At 38.8% G+C, this 13749-nt stretch overlaps 1 protein-coding gene across 3 annotated transcripts in view; it reads right to left on the bottom strand.

Moving 5' to 3' along the window:
- The window catches only part of TIPRL (TOR signaling pathway regulator), a 35986-nt gene extending 22552 nt beyond the window's left edge, over nucleotides 1-13434 (bottom strand). For 2 of the 3 annotated variants that reach the window (XM_007172473.2, XM_007172474.2), the window contains exons 1-3: nucleotides 13192-13434; nucleotides 7408-7587; nucleotides 6625-6724 (exon numbers count right to left, since the gene is read on the bottom strand). In XM_007172473.2, coding sequence (XP_007172535.2) covers nucleotides 6625-6724; nucleotides 7408-7587; nucleotides 13192-13295 — 384 coding nt within the window. In that variant the 5' untranslated portion in view covers nucleotides 13296-13434. Of the gene's footprint in view, nucleotides 1-6624; nucleotides 6725-7407; nucleotides 7588-9142; nucleotides 9252-13191 lie in introns of those variants that run through there. The other variant, XM_057530329.1, reaches the window with a different exon arrangement.
- Nucleotides 13435-13749: the final 315 nt, after the last annotated feature.

The following is a 13749-nucleotide window of genomic DNA, read 5'->3' as shown; positions in this document are numbered from 1 at the left end:
ATGGATAGAATTAAGAAATGAAGAGTAGTTTCAGAAAACTCGACAAGAATTAGAAAAATATGATACGGATGTCCAAGAGATTACATAGATTTTGTGGGAAAATGATCTTAGGGAGTATTAAGTGATGCAGAGGGGGAAAAGGCTGCTATGAAAGAAACTAGCAGTTTGTATGCGATTCCCAAGAGGTGAAAAAAATGTCCATAGTTCTTCCATGTTTACCTACAGATAACATTTCAGCCCTCTGCAATTTTATGCCAATATGTGTCTAGATCAGACATGAGACCACACGTGAAGGTGAAATTCGGAGTGGGGAAGGAACGTGAGGGATAGGGATAGGGCAGCATATAATCAGTCCCTTGCATCACTTGCATGTTTGTGATCTATTTAAGACCAACGTTGGTGCCTCTAGGATTCCCTAAGAGCATAAAACTTTAGTTACTATTAAATAAACACAACTTCTAAATTCCTTACTTTTTAATTAGTTTTAGTTCAAAGGAACACATCTGAAAATCCTCCTTATGGATACATCTGACTTCCAAAAAATTAATCATTACATGAATTTTCTCATTAGTAAATGGCTACTTCACTAATATTTCATATATGCCTTCAGTAAGTGACTGGTGAACATGAATCCATCAGTTTTGCCATTTACTTGTTCTTATAAAATGTTTGGAAGAGAAAGACAAAAAATAATTAGATAACACATGGATTAGGGAAATTCAATATATTTAACTTATCTATATACTATCTTCTTCATTCATAAGGACAAATATGTCTAAAACTTTGTATTTATCTGCCTTTTCTCTTCCTCAACGCCACTCATCTCCTCTCTGAACTCAAGCATCTGAAAAGAAAAGGTAAAACAGCTACACTTAAGACATACGGAACATTTTTGGCTTCTGGTATTGCCAAAATAAGTAACCTGGACAAACCCTCTTGCTGAAGACAATTTAAAAAGCTGGACGAAAAAATAAACGCTTCTTAAAAGCATTATACAGCCAAGGCACTAAAGAATGACTGGGCTGATATCTGGAAGAGGACTGGCGCCCAGGAAAGTGAAAGTGAGCCTATGGTTTTCCGGCTTTGGCCTTGAGGCATCAGCAATGACTGGACAGAGGGGAGGCTGAGCTCTGCTGGCGCCATAAGTGCTCAGTGTTCACTAAGGGCAGAGGCCTTGGAGAATTCCTTGCCCTGCTCCCAATTTTGGGATGACATCTCAAAGTGCGACACTGGTTGCGCAGCTTCTTATACTACACGCCCAGTAAACCTCAAACTCCGGCCCCATACCAGAGGTTAGCAAACTGAGACTTCCAGGCCAATGTGTCCTGCCACCTATTTTTATATGAACTGCAAGCTGAGAATCCTTTTTACATTTTTCAAATGACTGGGGGAAATTTTTTCTTAAGAATATTTCATGTCACATAAAAATTATATGAAATTCAAATTTCCATGTCCATAAATAAAAAAAAAATTTTTTACTGAGAAACAGCTATACTCATTCGTTTGCATATTGTCTATGTCTGCTTTCGACTACAGCAGCACAGCTGAGTAACTGCAACATAAACTCTACAGTCCTCAAAGCCTGCAATACTTACTATCTGGTCCTTTACAGAAACAGTTTGCAAACCTATGCCCTTGACTATGAATGCCCTCAGCTGCCCACCAGAAATAAACAAAAATCCTCTGTGGAGGGAAAACAGGATGCAAAGAAAAATAAGAAGGCATATTAGGAGTCTAGACACCATAAATCGGAACCAACAGAAATAACAAGACAATAAAAGACACTGGGGACTCTAGATGTTGAAAATATGAGGCCCAAGCTGTAAAACAACAATGTACACTAGTTTCAAGGAAATAAAAGCTAAGGTTGAAAATTTCAAAGGATACTAGGAAATATTTTTTTTAAAAGAACTATGATCGGGAAGGGTCCTGCTTGTGGGTGCTCACAATGTTCTATTTCTTTTCCTGGGTGGTTACATTTTACAATTCATTAAACTCTACCTTCATGTTTTATGGACTTTTCTAAGTTATTCCACAATTTTTAAAAAGCTTAAAAAACATATGGAGCGGGGCTTCCCTGGTGGTGCAGTGGTTGAGAGTCCGCCTGCCAATGCAGGGGACACGGGTTCGAGCCCTGGTCTGGGAAGATCCCACATGCCGCGGAGCAACTAGGCCCGTGAGCCACAACTACTGAGCCTGCGCGTCTGGAGCCTGCGCTCCGCAACAAAAGAGGCCGCGATGGTGAGAGGCCCGCGCACCACGATGAAGAGTGGCCCCCGCTTGCCGCAACTAAAAGAAAGCCCTCACACAGAAACGGAGACCCAACACAGCCAAAAATAAATAAATAAAATAAAATAAAATAAACATATGGAGCACTACAAATATTCTTGATACATTACAAGAAAAATAAGTCCTGGTCACATCTTTCAAGTGGAACCTCCCTCACATCAGATGGAGGCTTCTAATAAGGAAATTACTTGACATAAATATTTTTAAATTTATCATATAAAGTTAATTAACAGCAAATGCTAAGAACCCTATGTTAAATTCCCTTTTTAAAAACTGCTGAAAGTAGTGTGTGTGTGTACATCCCATTAGGAACATACAGTGAAATTGCTATGTTTTACAATGATTTTTCTTTTTTAAAAAAATGGAGCTATAACTCCCATACTATACAATTTACCCTTTTAAAGTGTACAATTCAGTGGTTTTTAGTATATTCACAAGACTGTGCAGTCACCACTATTATCTAGTCCAGAACATATCATCACCCCAAAAAGAAACCGCCATACCCATTAGCAGTCACTCTCCATTCCCCATGTCCCCCAGCCCCTGGAAGCCAATACTCTAATTTCTGTTTCTATAGATTTGTTTGTTCAGCAAATCATTCTGGAATCATATACATGTACCCTTGTGTCTGGCTTCTTTCACTTAGCATAATGTTTCCAAGGTGGTAGCATGTATCAGTGTTTCATTCCTTTTTCAGGACTAAATAATATTCCACTGTCTAGATATACCAGTTCTGTTTATCCACCGATGAACATCTGGGTGGTTTTCACATTTTAGCTATTATAAGTAATGCAGCTATGCATATTCATGTACAGGTTTTTATGTGGATATATAGTTTTCAATTCTCTTGAGTGTATACCTAGGAGTGGAATTGCTCGGTTACATGGCAATCATGTTTAACTTTTTTTCTAATTGCTGGCAAAAAAGAAAAAAAGCATAACAAGAAATCTACCATCTTAACATATTTAAGTGTACAGTTCAGTAGTGTAAATTATATTCACATTGTTGTAAGACGGATCTCTAAAACTTTTTCATCTTGCAAAACTAAAACAGTACCAGAATTGTTAACCCGTACCTCTGAGGAAAACAACTATCAACAAGCATACAGTACTCATATGTAGTTCTTTTTGCCTTTTGTCTTATAAACTCCGTTCATTTCCAATGTTTATGTCAGCACATTCCTGCCCTAAAGTTATTTTTAAAAGCTCAAGATATTAAAGATGATATACAAATGGCCAACAAGCATAGTGATGTTCAACATCACTAGTCATTAGGGAAATGCAAATCAAAACCTCTCATACACTGCTGGTGGGAATGTAAAATTGTACAGCCGCTATGGAAAACAGTACAGGGGTTCCTCCAAAAATTAAAAATAGAATTACCATATGATCCAGCAATTCCACTTCTGGGTATATACCCCCCAAAAAATAAAAGCAGAATTTTGAAGAGAGATTTGCACACCTATGTTCATAGCAGCACTATTCACAATAGCCAAGAGGCAGAAGCAAGCCAAATGCTCACTGACAAATGAATGGAAAAACAAAACGTGGTATATACATACAATGGAATATTACTCAGCCCTAAAAAGGATGGGAAGTCTGACACATGCCACAACATGGATAAACCCTGAGGACATTATGCTAAGTGATATAAGCCAGTCACAAAAAGACAAATAATGTATGATTCCACTTACACGAGGCATCTAGAATAGTCAAATTCACAGAAAGTAGAAAGGTGACTGCCAGGTGCTGGGAGAAGGAAGAAATGGGGAGTTGCTGTTCAATAGGTATAGAGTTTCAGTTTTTCAAGAGGAAGAAGTTCTGGAGATTAGTTGCACAACAACATGAATATACTTAACAGTGTTTAATACACTTAGAAATAACTAAGATAGTAGATTTTATGTTACATATTTTTTTACCACAATGAAAAAAAAAGGAAAAAAGAAAGCTCAAGATACTGAATCACACTAAGTTGGGCAAATGCTCCAATGTGCTTTAAAAAAAAAAAAAGCTTTTTTAAATGCATGAACACTAAGCATGTTTTATTCCTAAAAAGCAGCATCAATAGAAGAGGCAGTCTTCTACTTATATTTTCCTGCATATTCAATTTATTTATTTAATAAGAAAGAAGAAAACAGCCAAACGTTGATAGGTTACTATAGGCCAGGTACATATTAGGCATTTGACCTGTTTTCTCATAACATTCTCATACCATAATCTGAGACAAGTGCCTATGGTAGCCCAGACAACAAATGACAAGGCTGGATATGAATCCAGCCAGGTCAGTACAACTCTGTGACTGGCCCTCTCCTCTTACACCATGCTACAACTCAGAGTAATAGGTTAAACAACCTGAAGAGTGAGAAAACATCAAACACACACACACACACACACACACCCACACCCCAACAGGCCCCAGCAACTAAAAACCAAGAATTTACGGGCAAAGGAAAGGCTTCATTCTAATGCCTCATTCTCTGATATTCTTACTGTACATATAAAATACCTTCTCCCACACAGGCATACACTTCCTATACATACCAGGGCTTCTGAATAGTGTTTTAAGGAAGAGCTGAAGGATTAAATAATTTAAAATCTCAAATAATATTACAGGCCAAAAAAATCTTTAGGTATTAAAACAAAGTTAAAAGTAAAAAATGTTCCTATGAAAGTGATCTTCCACATATAACAAATGTGCTTAACAAGAAGCTCTATCATCGGTGTTATGTTACTAAGAGACACATACTTTGAGATCTTGAACTCATTTCTTCGTCTACAAAATAAGGATAGAAATGCCTATCCTACAAGACTATTTTGAGAATTAAGCAACAAAGTCCTAACAATTTTACCTGGAAAATAGTCACTCTATTTTTTAAGGCAATAAAGGAACACATTCATCAACTCTGTTTAGACCATAAAGCAAGGGTAAGTACTATTTAGACAATATAGCTACTTTTACTCTTGGCATTTCAATAATATTAACTTAGTTGCCTTGACATTTGAGATACGATATTACCATAATAATAGCAGCTGCCATTTATTAAGATCTTATTGTGTTAACAGACACTGTACCATAAACACTTAGTACATGTTATCTTATTTACTACCTCACAACTGATATCATCCCTAGTTTACCAAAGTGAGAACTAAGGCTTAGCAAAGATTAAGTTGCTTTTCCAAGCTGTTAAGTGATGGTGCTGGGATTTGAACTCAGGTTTGCCAAACCCAGAGCTCCTTACCACTAGTGAGTGGTTGATCACATTGACATTTGTCAGCAACACCTTAGAACAAATTACATGACAGGCTGAAGTGCCAATAAAGGGTACTGAGCACACGCCTTTCACCCCCTACTACTCTCACACTCCCTGTCTCTACTGCCGTGGATCTTGCTCCTCGATCACAGCTAATGCTACTTCATAGCCTCCAGGAGGCTTCTGTAAGTCAGCCCACAAAGTAAGTCATCATCGTTATTGCATTGGGTTAAAACAAGCTCTCGTTTCCTCACTCCTTGCAATGAAATATCGAAAGGCCTACACACTTTGCAAAGTTTTTCAATCAGGAGTGAAAAGAGAGAAAATTAATCTATGAAGTATTAATGGACTAGAAAAACCTTCCTCCCCCATTAGACTGTAATGGAAGGATTTTTTTGTCTGTTCCCTGCAGTATCCATGGCTCTATGTAGCTAAGCTCCCAATATGAGGCCTACCAATTCCACCTTCCTGGTGTCTTTACCACGAAGTGAATCTCTTCTTAAGCAGGGCTTACACAGATGCAACTTAACATTAATACAGAGACTTAGAATTCATTGAGAACTTTCCCGTAGATTATCTTATATCTGCTGTGAGGTAGATATTTCTGTTTATCCAATTTACTGATAAAACAGAACCAGACAGATTAAATAACTTGCCTGAAGTCACACCAGGTTCACACATAGCGTAGGCAGAACAATAATCCAAGCTGTCTGACCAAAATTTCTATCTGCCCACATATCTGTTCATCTGTAAAACTGTAAGCTACTAGCTAGCAGGTTCTGCCTAAATCACCTAATACATTACACCAAGAACACATACATTTTAATGCTTCCTGATAGCGATAATGATAACATTAAGGCAGTCTGCCATTGCTACCAACCACATTTTTAGCAAAAATTGTTCCACTATGGCTTTCTTTTATTTTGTGCTGATAATCAACAAGCAAAATCCCTTTACATTAGGTTCTGAAGCCTCGCACAATAGAAAGTAAAGTAGCAGCATAAAATAACCCATTACTAGAAAGTTCTAACACTGAAACTGTCCAAGGCAATCAACGACTCATAAAAGCAAAAACTAAGATTTACCTTTAGCTTAAGTGATTCTCCAAGTAGCGTCCCCTTATAATCGGTTGTATAGGTCCAATCATACGGTTTCACAACCTCCTTCGAGTGCTCACCCTCCGTCCTCAAATACCAAAGTGAGAGGATCAGTCAGCGATGCAGAGCATAGGTCATCTGTATTCATATATCACACCAAATCACATTCGACAGGTAATATAAACTATCCTACTAAATACATAGACTTGTCATAATTCACTAACACAAGATCCGTCTTAGTTTTTCTGCACATTTATTGTTATTTAACTTGTCATGCACTGATAATGTAGTCTCTCCAATTAATCTGTACACTGCCTGAGGACATGGTTTAAAGGCTTATACTTTTTTCAAAGAACCTAGTACATAATAGGCACAAAGTAAATAACTGCTGATTTGATTATGAAAGAAAATACATTTTTCTTAATTTCAATGCTCCTCAAATTTTCAACGCAAATCCTAAGTAAACATTGTTCTTCAAAAATAGGAACATTAAAGTACACAGTGTAATGCCTCTTCACTAAAGAACACTGAAAGCTCAAAAAAGCAAACCCTACATAGCTCAGCTCAATTGTAATTCAATTTAATTCAAGAAGTATTCAAGAGTGGGGTAATTAATCTCCATTTTATGGATGAGAAAAATGAACTCTAGAATGATTCAACTATCAGATTTATTAATAGTGCTAGCTATTCTAATAAAATACACATATCACAACTGAATATTTTTTCAACTCTTTTCTTTTTTGTTTAACCCATAACTACCCAGATTCTCACCTGCTTTCCTGCCACTCTTCAGCACAGGCTACTTTAAGCATTCCTTGGTAGTTGTTCACACATCTTAATGCATCTGTAGCATTGAACTCAATCCCAAAGCCAGAGCCATGCTGGATTCTTAAAACGTTGTCTCCAAACATCATTTCAGGGAGAGATGGCATATGCAATTCATCAGCTAACCTATGTATAACCAAAAGTCAGCAGGATTATTTTATATCACTGTTGGCACTTTTGCTTCCTTTTGATCCCCACAGAATACCTTCTACTCCTAAATGAGTTAAATAATACATGATTTAATAAAATGATATATTTGTAAAGTCTATAAATGGTTTAATCATCCATTCTCTCTGTGTATATCTTTTTGGCACTGTATTAGGCAGTGGGCTAAATAAGACAGATAATAAACAAATACAAATAAATACACAATATAATGTCAGCTAGTAACAAGTGATATATAAAAATTAAAGCAAGGTGATGGGGGAGGCACTGTTTTAGGTAGCATGATCACAGATCACATCTGAGACAGTTGAATTTGAGCCTCAAAACTACCCTGTGAGCTAAGAAAGGCTCAGAGAGTTTAAGCAGCTAACTCAAATCACAGAGCCAGTTAAGTGGTAACACCAGGCCTATTTCCATTATATTAGACTGCTTTATAAAGACTTGGACCTCATCTAGCTAACCTCATTACATAAGAAAGTTATATTAGACATACTATAAGACCAGGATCACAAATTATTAACCCACAGATGTGTTTTGATTAGCCTACACAATATATTTTTTAATATTTGAAATAACTGGCAAAATTATTGAGGTGCCAATAAAAATTGAGAGATTTTTGAGAAATCTGGACTTCTAGTTCCTCTTAAAAAAAAAAAAAAAAGACTTGGCGACATTGGACCTGTATTTGCACGTGACACCAACTGGCTGGAGCTGAGTGGAGGTTGCCCCCTTCAAGTGGGGCATGGGCTCTCTGGTTCACCAGTCTCCTTGGCCCTTTAAAAGCTGAGTCTGTGACCCCTGTTATAAAGACTTTTAAGTGGCTACTCGTTACTTCTGAAAAAAGTGGGTCAATGTATAGGTTACCATGCCTTATGACCCCAACACCTGAGTTACAACCGGGACTTTCAACTTAGGGATGAAAGTTTGGCTTCTCAACCAAAGGCAATTATCTATGGGCTGGCAGGAACCCCTGAATTTTAGCCTGAGAACTCTGCCCGATACACTCACGCTGAATTGAATAACGGCCAATTAAACTTACTCTGATCCCTCTTTTTATAAGTCTGAATGACAGTTAAATGAAGCACAGACCAAGAGACATGGCATGACACAGAACCATGAGGTAGAGAAGAGGGGAGAGTGAAATTTTTAAGTAATAGCAAGAGAAGCTGATAGAGCCAAGTAGAGACTGAGAAATAAGGGTAACAAGAAGATTAGGTACATCTGTAGTTGGGGCCACAAGAACTGCTGTTCATTTTCTGAGCTAATTCCTGTGTTTAATTATTTCCTCATGTATTATTAAATTCTCATCACTTGAGGCAACACGGGGGTGGGGGGGTGGGGGGGCGTCTCCGTTCCTTGCAACCTGAAAGCACAACTAACACAGAGGTTCCATGGAAGTGATTTTCCAGTTATCTTATGTACCAATTTTTTTCTGTTTATTGATTTTGGAAAATTTTCAAAATGTATTGTACACTTCTCTTTGTTTTTAAACAAAACATATAAAATGTTATTTTACCTTTTCTTGCTGACCAGAGATCATCATATTTAACAATCTTGTAAGATAATGTCCTCAAGTTCAATTGAGTGTGTATACCTCTAGCTGCTCTAGAATGTAGGTATCTGCCCCTGAAGCACCCTCATCCCTTTTTATTTGGTTTCTTATCTATCAAAGGATAGAAAAGCAAACAATCACACTCCTTAAAATTGCATAATGAATAAAAAGAGAACATGAAATATGCTAACAATTCATTTATTAGGGCAAAGTGACTATATGGAACTCTTTTCCTTCCTTACATTTCCAATATGGTTACAATCATACAGTATGCAATAGTCAAAAGTGTAAATATGCTTTGAATGAAGTTCTAAGGGATCCTGAACAAAGCACAGAATTTTAGTGCAAGTGTTCTATGATAGCTACTTTAGCAGAACAGAAGGCTTTCTTTTCTTTTTTCTTTTTTTAAGACTTCTGGATTTTTGAACAGCTACATAGTTATACTTGTTAGGTAAAGTAAAATAATGCTATATTAAAGAATATATTCTTACACAAGACTAACAAAGGATCTATGCATATCCCAAGACCACAATTACTCTCTTTCCAATTGCTTTAAATCTATTTCCAATCAGACACACCAATCAAGTCTTGTATATATATTAAAAACAAACAAGCAAAAAACCCTGCATAAACAAATTAAAATACTTAAGCCTTAAATGGAAAAAATATTGATTCTTATTATAAACATCTACTTCATTCCTGGATCATCAAAGCCCCACCACTTTCAAGAATAAAGATGGGTTCTAATTCCACCATGACTGCCCAGGAGAGGACTTAATGCACCACAGTCCCATGTTTCCATAAGCTTCCGATCTCTGGTGAACTTTTTGTTCTTACACAACAATTATATTAATTTTGGCTATGAAGAAAAGATAGCAATTAAAGATCCTGTTTCTTGTAGGAAAACACCTTCGCCAGTAAAATTCTCAACTTGTTGCAAGCTTTAAAAAAAAGCAAAAGCACCCACTGAGGGAAACAAGCACTTGCTCACTTGATTTTCAGAAGAACTGCATCAATTTACATTCCACCCTGGGGCAAAAATTAAGACAAAAGTACCAAGAACTTAATCAAATTTATATTCTTTGACCCAAAATATCAGCTTTGGGAAATCTGTAATATAGAAATAATCCCCAATGCAGGAAAAAAAAATTATACACATTAATACTCATAATCATCTTATTTTTAATAGAAAAAGAAATACTCTAATTATAAAGAAATAAATGGTTATGTAAACTATAGTATATCCATATGATGAAATATTATGGAATCATTAAAAATACTTAAAGGGAGAATATAATAATGGAGAAAAATGCTTATGATACAATAGTAAAGAAAAAAACAGGCACACTGTATGTTTATTTTATCTCTGTGTTTATGCATATGTGCACATATCAGTAATCTAACCTTTTAAGTTGCACATCTTTAGTATGATAGCTAAATTATAAAAATAAATTTAAGTGAAATTTATTCTTTTGTTATTAGGAAGTAGAAAATATTGAATACTAGAAAGATCAACATTCCCATGCAAATGTCCATAGACATATGAATGGATAAAGAAAATGTGGTTTAAAAAAAAGAAACAAAAAGCAAAGAAATAAGAAAAGAAAATGTGTTTTATACATACAATGGAATACTATGCAGCCTTTAAAAAGAAAGAAATTCTGCAATTTGTGACAACATGGATGAAACTTGAGGACATTATGCTAAGTAAAATAAACCAGTCAAGTAGTAAAGTTCTAACCACTTTACTGGATAATGCATACCAAATATGAACTAATATAAGATGTGATTCTTTGGATTTTTCCCAACATATCTGGAAAAATCTGGTAGTCCTATGAAATATTCCAGTCATATATGTAAAAGAATCACTGCCACTAACTTACACTTCTTCAAATGTCCTAAATTCCGAGTATCTTAAACACAGGCCAAACACAGAGTATCTTAACCCCATTTCTAATGTCAAGCTTCACCATTAACAAATAGGTAGGACCATTTATAAGGCAAGGAAGACAGGAAGCCTCTATGGGATTAAGATGCCTTAATTCATTAAAGGAAGTTTCGTTAATCCAAAATTTCCCCTAATTCATTTATATAGCACCCAAGAGGTTTCTATACCCTAGGGCAAGGCATCACAGAAAAATTTAGGATGGGAGCAGATAAGCCTTTCTTTCGTCATAAGGAAAAAGGACTAAGTATACTCAGGCAGAGCTGTTTTAGAAATAATAAACAAGGAGATTAAAGATCGGGAATTTGATTCCCTTAGAACTCTCCATGCATCCAGCACCTCTTAGGGAGTCTGTAAGTAAATTATATGGGTAACCACAATTTGAAGCTGACTGCTTTATATAACACAATTATATATATGGTGCAATATGTAACAGAGAAAGTTATATGGAGAGGAAAACTCAGAGAGTAACTCAGTCTGTGGTGGGATGAAGGGAATTTTTTCCCTTTCTTTTCTGTATTTTCCTAATTTTTCTTAGTGACTCTGCAAGAATGTTACTTTTTTTTTTTTTTTTTTTTTTTTCAATTAGGAAGCTAAACATCCTTTCATGACTCTCCTCTCTTCCCTGGTCACTTCCCTCTGCCTAAATCTTAAAATGTCCACGCTCCCTAGGGTTCCATCTCATGACCTTTTCCTTTTCTTCTGGATAACTTCTAGATGATCTTAATTCACTCCCAAGGCTCCAGGTATCAACTATAAGCTGATGATTCCCAAACCTAAATCCATGGACAAGTCATCTTTTTTAAACTCCAAAATAAACGCCTAAGACACCTCCACTTTATAACCTACACACAACTCATATTTCAACAAAACTAAACTCATCCTCTGTCCAACACCTGCCCCCAATCTGCTCCTCCTCCTGGGTTTCTCACCTTGCCCAATGGCAATGAAATCTTGCCAAGGGTATGGATTCCTCCTTTTTCCTTCCTCCTATCAAGTGGCCATCAAATTCAGGGACTTAATCTTCTAAAACCTCTCCTCTCTCCCCTTCTAACTGGTTTCCTTACCCAGTCCTGCAGCCCACCAATCCATCCTCCACATCACCTCCAGAGAAATCTTTCAGAGTATACATCTGATAATGTCGATCCTTTGTGTAAAATGGCACCCGGTGGTCGTTAGATAAAATTCAAAACTCCTGAGGCTGGCATAAAAGTTCTCTCAGTGGTATCTCCACCGCCCAGGGGCCTACCTGCCTGTGGCTTCTCACTACAGTACTCCCCCTCTGATACCTCACACGCCAATCACACAGAAACAGTTCTTCATGGCTCCCACTCTCTCTGACCCACCCGCTTGCCACGTGCCCCCGGACCCCGCCCCCACCCCGACTTTGTCAAGATTCAGTTCAGGCATCACAAACGCATCACAGCTGTCACTCTCCCTGGCCTTTCGGCTTTACACATGCCCCCAACCCCACCCCATCCCACCGCCTTTATCAAGATTCAGTTCAGGCATCCCAATTTCCCGGATGCCTTGTTCCCTTAAACAATCTCAGATAACCCTGCATATACACCTATATCAGTTCACACTGTATTATAATTGTCTGTCTCTCTCACAAGACTGAATTCCTCGAGGCAGAGGCTGTCTTTCATCTTCTGTATCTCACGTGCCTGACACGGCCTCTGACATGCTAAAAACCAAGCATATATATCATCCCCGTTATTAACCCCTAAGAAAACAGGTCATAGCCACCCAGAAAGAAATAGTCTAAAGGTGGCCCAGGCTGCGGCAGGTAGAGACCTACGGGACGGGAAAGTCCACTGTAACAATCATGCTCTGCTCAAACCCAGGCGGAGTGACAATTTCACGAAGGCAGCGCCTGGCGGCCCGAACCGAAGGACAGGAGGTGGCGAAAAGAATATTTCCTGGTGTTGTCAATTCAAAGGTCCCGTCCGGAGGGACCCGAGCCTCCGCCCCCCAGAGAAGGGCTGGGGCTCCGCCGAGCTCGCCCTGCCTCCCACCCAGGCCCAGCTCCCCGGCTCGCGTCCGAATCCCAGCCCCGGAGCCTCACTTCTCCACATCCGCTGACTTCATGATGTGGGTCTTGGACGCCGTCAGCTTCCAGGGCCCGAAGGAGAAGTCCTGGTGGCTGCTCTGGAAGCCGTGGATCATCATGGCCGCAGCGGGGCCCGCGTGGGCCACACGGAACAGACTGGAGCAGCGGCGGCAGCGGCAGCCGCGGCCGACACCGGTCCCTCTGCCTCCCCCCGACCCAACCCCCTCGGCTTCCGAGCCGTTACCATGCCCGGCCCCGCCCCGCCCCCTGCCGGCCTACCCGGACGGAAGCCCTCCTTTCCGCCTTCTTCTCCGCCCCTCGGCTTTTTGCTTCCGGGACCAGTTGCCAAGGTTGTGTGACCCACGTCTTACGTCACGACGCACCTGAAAAAAGGAGGGGAGAAACTGCTGAGAGGCGAGGCTCCGGCAGCAGGGGGTGTGGTCAGGGGCGCACCGCCCCCTGAACTCACAGGATGACGTCGACTTGGGGCATTTCAAGGAAGGTCAGTGTTGGAAAAGGCGGCTACAACGTGATGCTAGACGACTTTGCAAAGCAGGCCATTACCTCTCGTGT

This window comes from Balaenoptera acutorostrata, chromosome 1 (assembly GCF_949987535.1).
Source record: "Balaenoptera acutorostrata chromosome 1, mBalAcu1.1, whole genome shotgun sequence".
Taxonomy (NCBI): domain Eukaryota; kingdom Metazoa; phylum Chordata; class Mammalia; order Artiodactyla; family Balaenopteridae; genus Balaenoptera; species Balaenoptera acutorostrata.
Note: the sequence above shows the minus strand (reverse complement) of the source record. Positions and strands in the feature narration are given on the sequence as shown.